The 18,425-nt window shown below is 55.3% G+C and overlaps 1 protein-coding gene across 7 annotated transcripts in view; it reads left to right on the forward strand.

The window, feature by feature from the left end:
- The window catches only part of CTIF (cap binding complex dependent translation initiation factor), a 281,791-nt gene that overhangs the window by 94,650 nt on the left and 168,716 nt on the right, over positions 1–18,425 (forward strand). For all 7 annotated transcript variants that reach the window (XM_072828536.1, XM_072828539.1, XM_072828542.1 and 4 more), the window contains 3 exons: positions 9,008–9,081; positions 10,178–10,282; positions 14,911–14,986. In XM_072828536.1, coding sequence (XP_072684637.1) covers positions 9,008–9,081; positions 10,178–10,282; positions 14,911–14,986 — 255 coding nt within the window. The remainder of the gene's footprint in view (positions 1–9,007; positions 9,082–10,177; positions 10,283–14,910; positions 14,987–18,425) is intronic.

Here is an 18,425-nt window from a genome sequence, read left to right on the forward strand (position 1 = left end):
GAAACTTTTTTTTTCATCAGAAACTTTCAGTGAATCCCATGCAGAAAAGCAAAAGCGGCAAAACTGCTTGGTGAGGCAGGGGAAGGGGGAGCCCACCTGCTGTCTGTCCCTCCCGCTCCATCTACCTCATTGCCCTGGGAGCACGTCTGTAGAACCCACAGGGCACCCTTGGGCTCAGTCCCTTTCCTTCCTGGCCTTCTGTGGTTCTGAGTCTAGGGGTGGCAGGAAGGGGGTATCCCTGGGGCCTGGAGAGCTTCAAGAAGGCCTAGTGAGGAGGCTTGGAGGATGGGATCCTTTCTCCGCACAGGGCATTGGGCCGCATGGATGATGCGGATAATCGACGAGCCCCCAGTGTTTCGGCAGATGCCGAATAGGAAGCCAGCCAGAAGTGGCCTGTGGTGTGGCCCAGTCCAGGGCAAGTTCAAATAACACGGCTGTTCAAATCCAAAAGCACAAACTCAGTCAGCCAAAGAGAATGGGCAGAAAGGATCGGATTCAGAGATAACACTTGGTCACAGGCTTCAGTCATTATCTCCCATGTCTTCCTTTTGGGTCTTAATTCAAAGACAGTGGGGGTCGAGGGGGAAGGGACAGAACGGATAGATCAATAGGAAAGTTCCAGAATGAAAAGAATGGTCTTTCCTGCTCCTGAACCCAGCTCTGGTGCCACCCAGGGAGGGTCTCATGGTCTCCGCACCCCCCACCCCCCTCCCCCGTGTGTGGGGTGCTGTCCTTGGTGCTGAACACACGCACGCACGCACACTCACGGAGCTACGAGGACAGGACTGTTTCTCAAATTCTGATTTAATTGGAGCCTAAGGGGAGGTGGGGCCCAGCCTGTAGGGGGCCCCGTTTGGGCCTAGGAGATGCCTTCCTGGGCCTTTCATGTCAGGGTCTCAGATGGTCCGCCCGCTGTGCCCGCCTCGGCTGGGGAATCTCCAGTCCAGCCCGAACGCGTGTGGTGCAGAGGGAGCAGCACGGGTCCGAGGAGCCGGGTGACTCTCCCGAGCCCTCCAGGATGCAGTCTGCAGGCCTGGGGCCCTGCTCTCCCCACTTTTAGACCAAACTGTGTTACTACTCACAAGAGTGAGCGCTTGCTGGAGCCTCGGAGTCCCTCTGCTCGGTCCCCGAAGCCAGCAGACGTGCTAGCCTCCATTGTTCATCTTGTTCCTGTGACTCCTGGTTGGGCGTTAAGACCTTCAAGAGCAGGGGTGGTGGCCTCAGAATTAAGCACTGGGCTAGTCCACCTGTGGTGACAGGTCAGGGCCGAGCAAGGGAGTTGGGGCGCAGTCCTCGGAGAGGACAGAGAGAGTTTTCGTGTGTGTTTAAAGGGAAGGCCCTCCCCTCAGCTATGCTAGGAACCCGTGTCTGAGAAGCCAGAGAAGCCACGTTAAGGTCTGGCCTGCTGTTGGCCCTCGTGATGGGCGGAATCTGTGGAAGAACATTCTACACTGAGAAGGGAGATGGACTGGGAGAGGGAGCCCTCTGAGGAGCGAGGGCTCCACCGCCCTGTTCTTCCTGGTGTCCAGCATCAGGCTGTGTGCAGCTGTTCCCCTGCCCGGCTCCATTATGGGAGGCCAGGACCAAAGGCTTGGCTACCCTGCCTCGGTGTCCCCTGATGCCGTGGACAAACCGCGGACATACTGCGGAGGTCCGGACCGACGTGCCCCAGCTTCCTCTGGCTGGAGCTGCACGTGTGACCCTCCCGGTGACGGGGGCGGCCCTCCTGCTGCCCGCTGTCCTACTCAGTCAAGTTCTGCTTAGTTTCTGCACCCTTCTAGCTGGAATTGTCGACACACATAGCTGCACGTGCATGAGCAAAAGCCACTGTGCGGCTGTGTCCTGACACGGAAAGATAGCAGCACCGGGGAGGGCGTGCTTCCCCACTGCTCCTGCCTGAGCCTGTCCTTCCAGCGTCCAGTGTTCACTCCCACCCTGTTTCATCTGCTTGAGTCCAGAGCTCTGCGCCATCCTTATGCATCCGCGCTCACACCCCAGATTGCCTCTGCTCTTCACCGCAGGCAGTTAACTCCCTCCTCCAGTACCCACCTTCCCGGACGTGGGCCGAGATGCACCCAGAGAACCCAGATGTGCGTCAGGGATAGACACGTCACTGCACTAGAGCAGGGCCACCCCATAGTGGGGTCGTAGAACTGCACGGTGCAACGGTGAAGAGCTTAAACCCTGGGCCACACCGTCTACACTCCTGTCCTGGGAACTAGCTCTCTGAACACAGGCAGGTTCTCCGAGCCTCTGTCTTCTCATCCGTGATGGCATCCTATGGTTGTCACCAGTGTGAAGCACTCAGGCTGGCCGGTGCTACGTTAGTGCGTTTGCTGTTATCATCACCCGGAGTCCAGCCCCCCACCCCACCCCCGAGCTGGGGAGAGCTGGGCGCACCCACAGGGCCCTCAGAGGCAGCTCCGGGCTCCCTGCCCATGGGCAGGCTATTTCCTTTTCTTTTTCCACATGGTCTAAAGTATTCATTATCCCTTTGTGCTCTGTTCTGAGAGTAGCACGGTTCACCCTGGCATGAGGCCCCCTAATTGCCAGGGAAAAGGGGCTGTTGTGAAGGATTCGGCAGCATTTAAGTGCTACAAACCATCCGCTGGAAAGGGAGGCTGCTTCTGATTAGGCTTCTCAGAACCTTGGCCTTGCAGCGACCTGGGGGACAGGGGTGGGCTGACCTCCGGGCTGGGGAGAGGATGGGGCTCAGAGAAAAGCTGTGGCCACAGGAATGGCAGACCGGGGGATGTTCTTAAAGAAACCAGTGTTGTTTTGTGGGGGGCAAAGAGGGAGTCTCAGAGCCCGGACACCTGAATCCTTGCTAAAAAGTATTTAAGGAACGATGCTGGGTCCTGTGGCCAGGATGCAGGGTCAGTGCACAGAGGGATGCAACAAAACAGGGTTTCTAATTGAGGGGATGCAGAGTCACTGGGAAGAGCATTAGATGACTGTTTACCAAAGTAGGTTCTGTGAAACCCTGGTCCTGTGAGGCGGGAGGAATGTTCTGTGGAATAAAGAGGAAGGATGAGGAGGGGTTCTGGCCAGAAGAGTTTGGAAAATACAGCATTCTGCATCACCACCTACTTGAAGAGTCAACATCCATCCAAGGCCAGTAAAGGCCCTGAGAAATTTAGCAATAAAGCAATTTATCTAACAATCTTAACTCAGTGTATCCCAAACATTTGACGGAGCCTTTTTGAACTTTTTTTGCTCCCCACAAAACCATTTTAATATCCAGTGTTTCTAAAAGTGTGTTTCTTGCAGTGCCTGGGTGGCTCAGGGGCTGAGCATCTGCCCTCGGCTCAGGTCATGATCCCGGGGTCCTGGGATTGAGTCTCGTATCAGGCTCCCTGCATGGAGCCTGCTTCTCCCTCTGCCTGTGTCTCTGCCTCTCTGTGTGTCTCATGAATAAATAAGTAAAAACTTTTAAAAATTATAAAAAATAAAAAGCAGAAGTGTTTCGTGGACCACCATAGCTGTTCCTAAATCTAACCTGGCTGTGCTCCTGTCTCCACATGACTGTGCTGCATAGTGACCTTTGAGAGCCAGTAGATTTGTGTTTCTAGAACACCACCGGGGAGCTCTGCAGTCAGAGTCGGGAAGCGGTGGACGTGCTGTGGAGTGGGTTCCTGGGGCACAAGCTCTGAGGACACTGCAGAGGTGCAGAGAGGGGGGGTCTTGAGCTGGATCCTATCAGAAACCCAGACTGGGCGCAGGGAGGACATTAGTTCCTCTGAGCCCGGGAAGAGCAGAGTGGTCCAAAGAGGAACAGAATCCCACACCCTAGGCAGCACCCTGCGGCCTCCGAGCCCTCCACACTGACGTTGCTGGTGTGCCCGGGAAGCCAGGCCCAGGCAGCAGCGGCCGAAGCCTGAGGCTGGAGAGAGCAGGGAGTGCCTGGGGACGGGCCAGGCCTAGGCCACCCTCTGCTCTGTCCTTCTGACCTCGCCTCTCATGTGGCTCCTCCATGTGGGAAAATGGGGTAGGGGCGGTTTGGAGAGTGAGTTGGGTCTGGCTTCAGGTGAGACGTTCCAGAAACCAGATTGCCGTCTGCCTGTCCATGGGTCTGTCTGTCTGCAAGCCCCTGCCCCTCTTGGGCTTGTACAGCCTACATGGGCTTATGGGCAAACCCCTCTGTAACCACAGGAGGCCTTGAGGAGCAGGAGGCATGGGTGCATGCACGCATATAGGGAGGATTGCCAGGTTCAAGGACTGGTGTCCAGAACTCCATAAAGGGGGACTCTCCAGACACTTCAAGGGTCTTGACAGGACCTGACGTGCTGCGGCAAGGTGGCTCCCCATCGGCTTGGATGCTGCCAGCCCAGGGCTGGGGAACTGGTGGTCTCATTTCCCTGCTGCACCCAGTCACTCGGCCGGGTGAGGCCTGGCCCCTCCAGGCACTGCCTGGACCGCCATCTCAGCATTGACAAGGGGCAGCCAAGGAAGGCTCGGCAGGCGAGGGTCTTTCCTCCCTGGGCTGAGATTTGAAGGAGCTCGATTTTGCTTCCAAGCGCCAGGCAGTGTCTCCAGTGCCTGTTGAGAAACGGCTGCATGCGGTGATTGCGTCCCTGTCACCTTCCACCGCAACGCGCTGAGGAAGTGTCCGATCCTTGTTCTATGCCAGTTACTGTGGCGAGTAGAGCCACCATATGTCGGTCATCCCCTGCGACCAAGACTTTCACTGGGAGCTTCTCCAGCCTTGCCCCCTCACCTGTTAATGGACTTACCTTCCTGCTCTGTTCAACATGGACAGGCCCAACCGCCAGCCCACAGCCCCTGGCACCCGAGGGTCCTCCTGCTTGCTCAGTGCCATCACCTCCTCCAGGGCCACTGAGTGGCGCAGCTCCAGGCCTGCCGTCCACGTTATTCTTCTCCTGGCCGTGACCTTCCCATCCCTTTGTCATGGGCATTTTCTCTCCTGCCCACGTTCCTCGCTCTCCAGTGGCCCAGAATCCTGGGTTGGCAAATGGCTCTTGACATCCTCTTCCGTGACTCAGTCTTTCAGACATGATGAGAGCAGCAGGGTTGCCCATCCCCCATGTACAGGCTAGAATCCGCTTGATGGAGGTGCAGGCATTGGAGGCGGGCCTACTGTGAGCCCAGCTTGGCCAGGAAGAGGCCAAGAAGAGGCACAAGAAGAGAAGGCAGCTGTCATCAAGGGGCCTACCCGCTCCTGGGGCTCGCGCATGAACCTCAAGGACATTGTGCTAAGTAAAGTCAGTAAAGCACCAAAAGGCTATGATTCCACTTGTGTGAGATGCTCAGAGTGGTGCCAGTCATGGAGCCAGAAAGTAGGAAGGTAGGGGCTGGGGGCCGGGGGTGGGGGGTGGGGGAGGCGAGACAGGGAGTTAGTGGGGGTGGCGTCTACCGTTTCCGTTTTAGAGGGTGAGAAGGGTTCTGAAGATGGACGGTGACAAGGGCTGCATGACAGTGAGAACGGACTTAACACTGCTGAACTGTATGCTTGAAAACGAAGACAGTAAATTTTATGTTACGTGCATTTTATCCCAGGAAAACAGTTTGGCGAAAAAAAACTTACTGGAAGATTTAACTTTTTTATTTATTTGAGAGAGAGAGAGAGTGAGAGTGTGTGGGTTGAGGGAAGGGCAGAGGGAGAGAGGGAGAGAGGGAGTCTCCAGAAGACTCCCCACTGAGCATGAAGCCCGATGCGGGGCTCCATCTCATGACCCCGACATCATGACACAAGCTAAAACCTCAAGTCGGATGTTTAACCAGCTGAGCTACTTAGGCGCCCCACAATTTAACATTCTTAGAAAGGAACAATGACAAGCAGTGGCCCCCTTAAGCTGAGTTTGTAAGTGCCAGAGTCAGTTGGGTGTTTAAAGGGTCAGGGTTCAGGGAAAGGGACTTGGTGCTGCTACCCTGCAGGACAGTGAACTGCACTCTGGGCGAGGTCTTGGACATGTGCTTCAGAAGCAGGATTTATTTATTTGATTTTGTTGTTATTGTTCTTTGACCTTTGCATTCGAGACGTCCTACTACCTGTGGGGGCTGGCTCAATTAAGAGAGCTCACGACTCTTGATCTCAGGGCTATGAGTTCAAGCCCCACGTTGGACGTGCAGCCTACTTTAAAAAAAAAAAAAGAATTGTGAAATGTTCACGGGCGATTACATTTGAGGTCGGGGAAGGGTGTGGTGAACGTGCCAGCTCACATCTCAGGAGGCCTGGGGACTGTCTCCTCGTGGGGGCTGATAAGAGTCCCTGGCCTTATGCAATTTCAAAGCTGCATTTGAAGCAAGCCAGGTCCCAGGACTTGGGGGGTGGGGGGACAATGAGGCAATGCAAGAAGGGACGAAGGGGGTGAACTGGAACATGAGCAGCCAGCTGATTCGAGGCCTGTAAATCAGGCCCTAGTGGGTTAGTGATGTCTGCCCCCGGTGGGAGAGGGCTGGTGGCAGCGTGCATGCCAGCCGGAAGAAGCCCATCTCTCAGAGGCCGCCTTACGTGAATACAAGGAATCTCATGTCCGGATTCACTGAGGTCACGAGGCAAGGTCATCATGGCAAGAGGAAAACACAAGCTGGAAGAAGACAGTGAACATTTACTGAAGCTCTGCAGATGCCTCCTAGGCAGTGAGCAAAGAGCCCTGGGGGACCCAGGGAGATGCCTGCCAGCCAGGGTGTCCCATCTGGTGCAGGAAGAGGGGTCCCTACCAGGAGATCGGAGTGGGAACTGCCATGGCTGGACTGTGCTGCCACACGTCAGCCACGTGGGTGGAGGAGCCAAGCCCTGCAGGGTGGGGTCCACCTGCGGGGGGGCAGGGGAGGTGCAGTGTGGGGTCAGGAGGACACTGTCCGTAATGGAAGGGCTCAGGGATGCAGCCTGGGCAGGTGTGGTAGGAAGCCCGCAGGTGCACAGAGCCACCGCGTGGCCCGGGATGGAGAGGCTTACGGCCCCGAGTCAGGGGGGGTGACTCTCAAGAGGATTGTGGGAGCTCTCAGGGGACAGTGGGCGGAGAGAGCCTGTCACTTAGAACCTGGGGCTTCGGGCTGGTCGTGCCACAGGGAGGGGCCAGTCCCAATTTCATTGATGAGGTCACGCACCACCCCCATGTCCCCTCCACCCCCATTTACTGCTCTCTTGCCAGTGTCGGTGAGAGTCCAAGCACTTGCTCCCCCTGCCCCCACCCCTGGAGGCTGGACCACTCCTCCTGTCTACCAGCCACTGTGCCCCTGTCCCTCCGACTGACTGAAGGCTGAAACGCACCCGCAAACTGCTCCGTGTCCCTGGAAACGAGGTTGTTCCACATGCGGGCCGTGAGCCGGGCCAGCTGGGAATGCTGCAGTGAGGGAGCGGCGCGTGCCGCCCAGCTCTGACCACTGGGACCAAAATGAAGCGACTCTAACCAAACGCAGCCCCCAGATCACAAGGCTTCTTTGTTAAAGAGCTGGCGTCTGGTCAGTGGGAGAGGCAGGGACGGGCTCGTTGAGCCTGGTTCCGGTTCGTTTCTAGTCCCCTGGGGCTTCTTTGTTCAGTAGGCTCTGGGGTGATGTGGGCTGCGGGCTGCAGGTGGGCGGCCACCAGGGAAGATAGCAGGTGGGACCGTTCACGGGCTGGCCCCTGGGGAGGTGCACACGTCACCCTGCACAGCTCAGCGGGTTTTCATAAGCTGAACACATTTATGTAACCCACACCCAGCTCAAGGAACAACATTACCAGCCCCCCAGGGCCCCCCTTCCAGGTGCTATCTGGATTCTTTCTTTATAGATTAATTAGTTGCCTGTTCCTTAACTTTATGTAAAGTTTTAAAAGATTTTATTTATTTATTTGAGAGAGAGAGAGAACGTGAGCAGGGAGGAGGGGTAGGAGAAGCAGACCCTGCTGAGCAGGGTGCCTGGTGCGGGACTCAATCCCAGGACCCTGAGATCATGACCTGAGCCGAAGGCAGACGCTTCACCGACGGAGCCCCCCCGGGGACCCCCTGAGCTTTATATAAGTTGAACCATAGAGTCGGGACTTCTTCACGCCTGGGTTCTTGGTTCTACTTTGTGTTTGGGGGATTTGCTTACACTGTTATACGTTGTTTTGGTTTGTTCATTCCCCTGCCGTGTACTATTCCAGTACGTGAATAGGCCACAATTTATGTGTCTGCTCTGCTGGTAAAGCATTTCAGTGGTTGCCAGTGTGGCCCTAGCGTGAGGAGTACTGCCCCTGCCTCTGGGCTTCACACCGCTGGTGAACATCTCCGCACATTTCGGTCGTGTCTATACCTGGACGTGACTTCTGGGCCATAAGGCATATGCACATGCCCAGCTGACTGGAGGCAGAAGCATGGTTTTTAAAGGGTGTGATGATGAAGGTGGACCCCAGGGGTCGCGAGGGATGGATGGCGTCAGGAGCCAAGGCAAGTTGCTGGAGAACATGGGGGGATCAGCAGCCAAAGGGCAGAGAAGCCAAATTCTAGAAACTGGATGGAATAAAGTGCTTTCTTCCTATGGGATACATCATGTAGGGAATGTTGGAGGACGAGGACTGGAGAGGGTGACTTAGAGAATTTAATCACTAGTATAGCCATGGTCAGTGGGGGCTTTTCAGTGCTGCCTGGTGTGGGGAAGTGGGGACCCAACTCCAGAGGAAGTCAGCCCCTCGATGCGGGCCTGCCTCTGTGCCGGGAAGAGGCCGCTGCCGTCGGGCTGGTGGTGGTGGCAACAGCTCACTAGTGTGGAGGCTTTGAGGACAGGGCTGGGGGCAGCAGAGACTCAGGCTATTTCTCCACCTGACTGCACAGTTGTCAGACGCCACCCAAGTGAGGGTCCGTGCCCGGGGAGAGGCCAGGGGTCCTTGTGACTCTCAGTGGGTGCCCTAGCCAGGCTGCTCACTCCAGCAGCTTGCTCCAGCCTACAGGCTGCCCAGAATAACCAACCGAGGGGAGAGACCGGAGGCCTCTGCAGCGCTCTCTGGGAATGAGCCTTTGCCTGCTTGTCCTCAGTGCCCGGACCAAGCAAATAACGCCACCCTTTCATTTCCCGTCTTTTCCAGAACGGCAGCAAAGACAACTCTCTGGACATGCTGGGCACGGATATCTGGGCTGCCAACACCTTTGATTCCTTCAGGTAATCCCTCTTGTGCGTGGCGTATGCCTCTGGCTGTCTTGTCCTTACAGAAGCCCTGCGGGGTCTTTGGAAATTGAGTAAACGTGGAGCATTCGCTGGTCAGGAAGTGGAGGAAGACAGAAAGGGGGTGAAGTAGAAGGGACGAGGCTGCTGAGGAAGGAGATGAGAGAGAGAGGAGAAGATTGAAGGCAGGGAAATGAGGGGGGAGCATCCAAGGGAGAGAGAGTAAGACAAGGAGGAGGAGTCTGAGAGAGGGTTGAGGGGAAGAGAAGCCCGGTGCTAACAGTCGGCCGGCCGGGGAGAGGGTGGGAAGGCAGAGGGTGGCCTGGTGGTTGGAAGAGCAGAGAAGGGGCTGTGGTGGCCAGTCAGTGACTGCGGCTCCTCCCCCAGCCTGGGGTCATAGGCACTGCGGGGGGGGGGGGGGGGCCTGCAGAGGAGAGGCCTGGGGGAAGGAGGGGTTGTCAGCGGTTCGGACTCTGGGAGGTTCCTGATGGGCCGGGGTGGAAGGAGAGGTAGTGGCCAGGGTCACGTCAGTGTGGGGGGCTGGTGCCCCCGACAGGTCTGCCAGCGGGGCCGACCGTGTGTTCACTCCCCTGGGGAGAGATGGCTCCGGGCTCCGGTGGCCGCGGCCCTGAGCTGTGCTCGCCCGGCCCGGCCGTGGAGCTGGCGGACGCCCGGGGGCTCCAGCCGCAGCGCCGGCCCGGGAGGGAAGCACGCCGGGCTCCGGGGCCCGGGACTCGTGGCACCGGCCTCCTGTCCCGCTGACTGGCCGCCTCGCCCTCAGAGCTGCCTCAGAAGCTTCTCTGACAGGTTCCGGGCCCCTTCTCCTGCCGCCGTCCTCAAAGGCGGGTGTGAAAGCCGATGGCCGTGCTTTGGGGGGGCCACCGTAGAGGGGGCAACAAAGCAACACGTGTGTTTAGGGACACGCGTCATTGGGCAGCAGCGTTGAGGAGCGGTGAGGGCCTCGCAGCAGCCTCTCACCCCCTGGCCTTGACCCTGCCCTTGGCCGGGTGCCCCCCCCCCCCCCCCCCGTGTCCCCGTGTCCCCGCTGGGCAGCCCCCCTCACCTCACTGCCTCGTCTTTTCTCACCCTCTAGTGGTGCCACCTGGGACCTGCAGCCCGAAAAGCTGGACTTCACCCAGTTCCACCGGAAGCTGAGACACACGCCCAAGCAGCCCCTGCCGCACATCGACCGGGAAGGGTAAGCGGTGGCCGTGGCCGTGGCCGTGGCCGGGCCGCGCGGGGGTAGGCGGCTCCGAGGACACCGGCGCTGCTGCCCAGAGAGGCGCTCCACCGAGAAGCGCAGGCAGGCTCCCTGGCCTCCCCCCGGGACCGCTCCCCTTCCCTGCTTGTCCGCCATCTGGCGCCACGGGTCTCCCCACATCTGGTCAGGGCCGCTTGGAGACTTGTCGGAACACCCGGAGCAGCGCCCTGAACTCGGGACCAGGAGGTCTGGGGTGGGGCCTGAACGTGCATTCCTGAAGAGTTCCCGGGGGTGCCGGTGCTGTTGGTCCCGGGGCCCCACCTGGAGAACTGCCAGTGTAGTGTCGGGCTGTCTCCTCCTCTGCTTTTTTCACATGTCGGCATCGCCTTCTTCTCTCCACAATGTGTCCGGGCCTGGGCTGACCTCAGGACAGCAGGGTGGCCGACACAGGGGCTTGAGACAGATGGGGTTTGGGTGGGGTTTTTTTCCGTTCTCTGTTTTATAAACCCGGACTGAGTCCAGGCAGGGCTGGTGTGTCCCCGGTGGGGGTCAGCATCCTCTGACAGAGAGAGGCTGTGATTGTGGAATCCAGATGGCCCACAGCTGGTGAGAATGACGGCTGTGGTCCGGGTAGGAGTCTGGAAGATGAGGCGAGAGCCTGCAGGCTGGGATGCACTAGCGAGGGGCCAGGACCCGGTGCTTCCGCCCACACCCAGCACAGACTCCGGGTTCCCAGCACGCGCGTGGCCCCCTGGAGCAGGATTGCTAAGAGTCCTGGGGACATTGCGTCTTCCTTCCTCTGGCTTCTTCCTTTTGCACCTCACTGGGGCTCCCTTCATGGGAAAGGGGAGCAGGGCAGGGTGCAGATATGAGGCTGGCTGTCTCTGGCAAGTTCTAACCCTTCAATCCCACAGTGGGGTCCCCTGTCAAGTAGCCCCCTCCCTCAGGTTCCTTAGGTGTTTTTGCATAAGTTGCCTCATTAACATAAAAACAGACCCCTTGATCTCTGTCATTGCTTAGGAAATTCCAAGGAATTTAGGACTTCTGCACCAAGACTGGGGACAAAGACCAGATATACCTGTATAAATCACAGTGCCATACATGGCAATTCCACATCTTAGATTTTTGAGGAACTGCCCAACTATTTTCCGCAGGGGCTGAATAATTTGAATTCCCACCAGCAATGTACAGGGCTTGCAATTTTTGCACGTCTTTTGCTGACACTTATTGTGCTCCCTTTTTTTTTTTATTATGTTGATGGCTTTCACTTGTCGTGTGCCCCCCCCCGCCCCCACCATTAAACGTCACTGCGTCTCACCTGCTGCCCACCCCACTCTGACCACCCTGTCACACACACACACACACACACACACACACACACACACACACACACAGTAGTAGTGAAATGAGCACCAGCCCAGGAAGGGAGATGTTCTGGTCTCTAGTTCAAGGATGAGAGAAATGCATCTGCGAGAGGCCAACTAGCTTGCCCAAGTAGAAGAGCCATGATGTGAGGCCTTTTCAAGCCATCCACACACCGGAGCACCTGTGGATCAGCTTAACCCCTTCAACTTTCATGCAAAATCATCTGCTTGTGTGAATTTTTCTGGGGAGAGGCAGTGCATCACTTGGCTCATACTCTCCCAGGGCCCCCAGCCTCTCAGCACGGCTCCTTTCCCCACTGTCTAGCCTGTGTGGGTTCCATCAGAACTCCCCAGTCGTGTTTTGCTTACAGAGGGGAGCCAGCCTGCATGGAGGCACCCTATTAGATTGAGGTAGAGCAGGGGGGGCAGGACTCAGCATCCCTGTTCCTGGCAGATCCCGGGTGTCAGTCCAGTGGCCACCTGTGGGCAAGGCAGAGGCTGTGTCGCCCTTGGAGCCCAGCCGCCCAGTGTGTCCCTCAGAAGCAGGGTCCCCCGTGGTTGCCAAGGCGCCCCGCAGCCCATGTTGCCATGGAGGGACAGAAATCAGAGAAGGCGGTTGCCGTGGAAACCCTGGCAGCAGCAGTGACTCAGCCGGTCTGTGGCAACCTTCTGCCCTCCCAACCTGGGGGCCCTCCAGGCAGCTGCCAATCCCAGCCGGCTGGGTCTGGGGGGACAGCACCGTCCCTGGACACAGCCCCCCACGCCCCTGTAGGCTGCTGAGGGGCGGATGGGAGGCTGTGCCCAGGCTGGGCCAGGCTGCTGTCTAGCATGTGCTTGGAGCTCAGGGTGGCCAGGAGTCCCTCTGTGGGGTACATGACCCGGGGACAGGGTGTCAGCCATCCCAATCAGCCAGGTCCCCAGCTTCCTCCCCTCCCGCTGCCCCTGCGGATGATCCAGATGTGAGCCTCTGGTACCTTCACCAACCAGCCTGCACTTCAAAGATAGTTGGATGTTTCTAGACCTTTCTTTGTCTCCTTATCTGCAGGCAGCCCAGCATATCACAAGGGTGGAGGTGGAGGGGGCGTGCCCATCACACCTTCCTTACTCCCCTCCCACCCTGGCCTTCTAGCACCATCTTGCCCCCTGGCCACCCTCGCCTCCCCCGCCCCCTCCGCCGGGCAGGCTCGTTGAGGTCCATGGCCACAGACTCGGGCTTAGCTTCAGGCCATTGCCCTGCTGCCCTCTGCCCCGGACACATTCCCCCAAGTTCTCCGCTTGACCAGCTCATGACCCACCTCCCTCCCTCTGCCTCAGACCCTCTGGATGCCTCTGGGCAGCATTCCTCTGGGTTCCTGTGCTGCCCGGTCTATGCCTGTGCTGCCCGGTCTATGCATGGTTTATGCCGGGGCCCAGCCCTGGCCGGAGCCCACACTAGAGCACTTGTCAGCCAGGGGCAAGGACGCGGCCTCCTACCCTCTTCTGCCCACCCCAGCCCTGCTGGGGTTTGCAGCCACTGCGGCCCCTCCACCTGGAAGGCTTTCGTGACATCTGTCACATGCTGCCCCAACCCCCCAACAGTGATTATTGCTCACTGCCCTTAGATGAGGATTTGCTTCCCAAGAGCTGTGAGTGGTGGAGGGTGGGAACTAGGCTGGGTTCATTTTCCATGATTCCCAGGGAGGTGGACAGGGCCAAAAACACAAGAGATGCCCTGCAAATACTGAACCAATAAATGCTCTGGAATTTCAGAGTTGCGTTAATTCTGCGGCTGGAAAATGCTACAGCCCTCATGCCAAGTGGCCCTCAAGGTGCCGGGGTCCCTAATGATAACACTGAGCAGTGGTCACTAACTAATCTATCCTGGGCCTGTTCCAAGTGCTCACCTCATATTATTTAAAACTCACCAAACCTAAGGAGGGAGGAGCATTATTATCTTCCCTTGGCAGTTGATGAGAACTAGGAAGCACAGAAATGAGTAACCTGCATGGGCCGGGGCGGCTCCAGAGTCTAGGCTCTCTCTTTTGTTTTTAAAGATTTTATTTATTTATTCATGAGAGACAAAGAGAGAGGCAGAGACACAGGCAGAGGGAGAAGCAGGCTCCATGCGGGGACCCCGACGTGGGACTCCATCCTGGACCCTGGGGTCACGGCCTGATCCGAAGGCAGACGCTCCACCGCTGAGCCACCCAGGTGCCCTGACTTAATGTCTCTGTGCCTGTGTTCTTCCTCCAGCAGCAGCCATAGCAGTAGCAGGAAAATAGTAGCAAAAACAGTAATAGTAGCAATACAGCTATAAACAGTATTAGGAGCAGTAGCCCTGGTGGTAATAATATACTTACCATATTATTTATCTTATTATAACTTGATGTCATTATTACCCATATTTACCATAACAATACGCTTACCATTAAATATGGTATGTAAATATGGGTGTGTATGGGGGGTGCACATGTGCCGGGCATGGTTCTAAGCACTTCAATAACTGACTTAATCCTCCTGCCACCTTAGATACCACTAATGATCCCCATTTTACAAATGGGGAAACTGAGGTCCAGAGAAGTTAAGTGACTTGCCTAGGGTCACCCAGTTAGTAAGGGCTGCAGCTGGGGTTCCAGCCCGGCAGTCTGGTTCCAGAGTCTGCACCTTTAGCATGCAGAAGACAGGGGTGCTTGATTGACAGCTGAGGTCGGCATCTGTGGCCTGAGCATAGGCCTGCCCACATAGGGCATGAAGACAGCACCAGCATCCCAATGGGCTTGCTGGACTGGCCCAGAAGCGGGCCATGGAAGGAGAAATCCCTGTGGTGGGCCTGTGCGACCTCAAGAAAGTTGCCTGGTCATTGTCCCTTTGGTCTACTGCGTTAGGTGATGGGCCTTTGGAGGAGCTGTGACGGTTTTGGGGGTATTCTACAGCAAGGAGCTTAGCGTCTTTGCCTGGAAGGGTCAAGGGGAGCTCAGGTCCCTTGTTACTTCCCTGGGGGCTGGATGTAACCCTAGTGCTCCCTGCACCTGGACTGGTCCTAGCATTCCCGCCTGCACTACATCCTTCATTCTCAAGGCAGGGCCTGTGTTGCCAGGCGGGGGAAGGAGGGCACGCGTCTCCGGGGCTGTTCCTTCTGGGTGGGACAGACTGACCCTGGAGGCCTTGAGGAGGCAGGGCCAGGTGGTCTCCTCACTGTCCCTGCTCTCCCTGCTTGCTGGGCTGGGATAAGACACACGAACATGCCAACTTTTCAGTGCCTTTCTATCTTTTCTGGTGCAGGTGTGGAAAGGGGAAGCTAGAAGATGCGGATGGGATCAACCTGAATGACATCGAGAAGGTCCTCCCAGCCTGGCAGGTAGGTGCAGGAGCACAGTCTCCAACTGCCTCCAGCCGGATCCTGATCCTCTGCCTGGGCAGTGCATACACACTCCTTTGGCCTGTTGCTCAGACAAGGTGCAGCTGGATTTACCGCAGTGGTAGGTGGGCAGGACTGGACACCTGCTGAGGTCCAGGGTGTCCCACTGTGATGTGTGCGACAGCCCACTCTCAGCTATGCTGTGGGCATTGGTGGCAGGCCTGACATCCCCCAGAATTGAAATGGGGCCATTCTCTGGCAACTCCAAGTACTTGGAAGTTTCTTTATCCCTTGACCTGTAATCTCTGCAGGTGCAGTGTCCTGCTGTGTGTTCCAGTGGGACTGCTGGGATTTCCAATGTGGTCGGGGCTATTTTTAGGCTTTTGAGAAGTGGAGTTAATCCTACATCTCCAGGTATCTGCTGTGCTTGCTGATTTTGCCATCGATTGGGCTTCTTTCCCTGAATTGAGCCAGGCTCTGGGACCACAGGAGCCACTCAGCAAAGAGACAGCAAATCTGCATCTCTAGATGCTTCTGGTGCTGGTTATCAGGCAGAAACAGCAGGAATCTAGCTGCATCCGGGTATGGGGTTGGGGCCTGCGGCAGCAGAGTGAGAGCCAGTCTCCCAGATGGCTGAGCCCTGCCCTGCCAGTGAGACCTGCCACCAGTCACCATGTCAGCCTTTCCTTCTCTCCTGAAACTCATGCCACATCAACTGCATCCATTCGCTTCCTGCTCCCTTTTTTGTGTGCTTTTCCCATTTTGTGGGTGCAGTTATCATGTCTTGGGCCCATTTTTTTTTTAAGATCTTATTTATTCCTGAGAGACACAAAGAGAGAGGCAGAGACAGAGGCAGAGGGAGATGTAGGCTCCATGCAGGGAGCCTGATGTGGGACTCGATCCCGGGACTCCAGGATCACACCCTGGGCTGAAGGCGGCGCTAAACCACCAGGCTACCCAGGCATCCCTCTCAGGCCCATTAATGAGAGACAAGCCAATGTAAGTCAAGGCCTCAGTAATCTGAAGAGGATACACCTTGGGCTGGTGTTTCTTTGTTTCCTCCATTTGGGGTTTATTGAGTTTCTTGGATCTGTACATTTATGGTTTTCATCAAATTTGGAAAAATTTCAGCCATTGCCACCACCACCCCCTACTCTACCCACTGGGATTCTAATTATGTCTTCTGTTTATCTTCGTATTTTCCAATGGCTCACCAAACTCTGCCTTTTTTTTTTTTTTTTTTTTTTAAGTCTTTCTTCTTTAAAGTGTGCTCCATGCTCCATTTTGGATAGTTTCCATTGCTGTGTCTTCAGGCTCACTAGTCTTTTCTTGCAAAGTCTAGCCTACCATTAATCCCGTCCAGTGTAGTTTGCATTTCGGATGTGTTACTGTTCGTGTCTAAAAGTTTAGTTTGGATCTTTTTTCCTCTCTCTTCCATTTTTCTCTTCTTTATGCCTATGCTTTCCTCAATCTTCTTGAGCATCTGGAATATATTTATAATACCTTTGTTAAGGTTCTTCTGTACTAATTCTGTCATCTATGTCATTTCAGTGTCTGCTTTTTTATATATAAGATTTTATTTATTCATTCATGATAGACATAGAATGAGAGAGATAGAGAGAGAGGCAGAGACACAGGCAGAGGGAGAAGCAGGCTCCATGCCAGGAGCCCGATGCGGAACTCGATCCCGGGACCCCAGGATCACACCCTGGGCCAAAGGCAGGTGCTAAACTGCTGAGCCATCCAGGGATCCCTCAGTGTCTGCTTTTATTTGTTGATTTCTGTCCTGGACATCAGCCATATTTTTCTGTGTGCACCTGGTGATGTTAGATTAGGTGCCAGGTATTAGGAATATTACATTGTTGGATGCTGGATTTTTGTTGCTATTCACTTAAATATTTGGGGCATTGTTCTACACAGTTAAGTGGCTTCAAAAAAAGTTTGATGTTTTCAAGGCTTGCTTTTAAAGCCTTGTTAGGCAGAAGTCCTCTAGTCTAGGACATATTTTGCTCCACTATTGAGTCAATACCCTTCTGAGATTGCTTCCCAATGGAAGTGTTTCTACCTCATCCACTGGGAACACAGACTATTTCTAGCCCTGCATGATCTCAAGGGGTTGTTCTGTTCATTCCTTTTCAGGAAGCTTTCTCCTGGCCCTGGAAGTTTCCTCACACACACGCACAAATTAGTGCTCAGAGACTCGAGGATCTGCAGATTTCTGAATTTCTCCTCTCTGGTGCTCTGCCTTGCAAATTCTAGTTGCTTTGGACTCCCTGAATTTTGAACTCTGCCCTCTTAACTCATTGACACCCCTTGGCTCTGCATAGACTACTCTCCCTGGAAATTCTCTTCCAGGCAGCAGACTGGGGCACATATAAGGCTTACCTGGTTACAAAGGGAAAAGTGTGACCTTCTGGCGGAGAAACCTGGCAGACTCTAATTTGACCATGTGATTGAGGTTACCATCCTTAGCGACAGGATGGGTGGCCGCCATGTGCTGTCTGGTGTGCTGCATAGAGAAAACCCAACATCGTTTCTGGGGGGTTTCCTGCTAAGAAAGCACGGCCTGAGTCTGGTCATTAGAAACAAATGTAAGAAAAAAAAAAAAAGAAACAAATGTAAGGACCATTTCCCTAAAATGGCTTGCATATGAAAGACAGGAAAAGACTGGGGAATCTTCCAATTAATCTGGAAGGAAGTAAAGAGGCTAAATGCCACATGTGTTATTTGCTGAGATCCCGGACCAGAAGACTTTGTCGGGCAGTTGGAGAACATGAGTGGGGTCAGTGGGTGGGGCGGTAGTGTTGCCTGGGTGTCAGTGTCCTGATTCAAAGGGCTGTATGATGGATTTATAGGCAAATGTCCTTGTTTTTGAGAAATACACACTAGAGTATTTGAGGGATATGGGGCTTGTGTCTGCAGCCCATCCTCAAAAGTTTAGATAAACTAGATGGGATGCAGAGCAAATGTGGTAAGTATTAACAGTCAGAGAATCTGGGTGAGGGGCACAGGGAAGTTCTTTTACTGTCCTTACAACTTTCCTCTATGTTTGAGAGAAAAAAGAATCAATATTCTCAGCCACGGTGTGTGGCTCATAAGCATGGGGTATCAGTGCCTGAAATTTCCTCTGAGCTGGATCTGTATTAGATTATCACCACTAATGTAAAGCTAGCTTTGGTGCAAAAGATACAGAAAGGATAAAGTACTCAGAAATTATGATTTTATTGCTCCATTCCTAAATGCCGATAGCATTCATTATTGATAGAAAAAAATACAGTTGAGAGACCCAGATCCAGGTGAAGATCCAGCTTCCCCCTGCCCTAGGTAAGGTGTTGACCCCTTGGTGGCCATTGAGCCAGAAGCCTGGGACATCCTGGCCAGAAAGGGAGCAGGTCTGACCACTTTCTCCTATTTGACATCTGTCTCCCAGCTCCCTGGG

Source organism: Canis lupus, chromosome 6, assembly GCF_048164855.1.
Source record: "Canis lupus baileyi chromosome 6, mCanLup2.hap1, whole genome shotgun sequence".
Classification (NCBI taxonomy): Eukaryota; Metazoa; Chordata; class Mammalia; order Carnivora; family Canidae; genus Canis; species Canis lupus.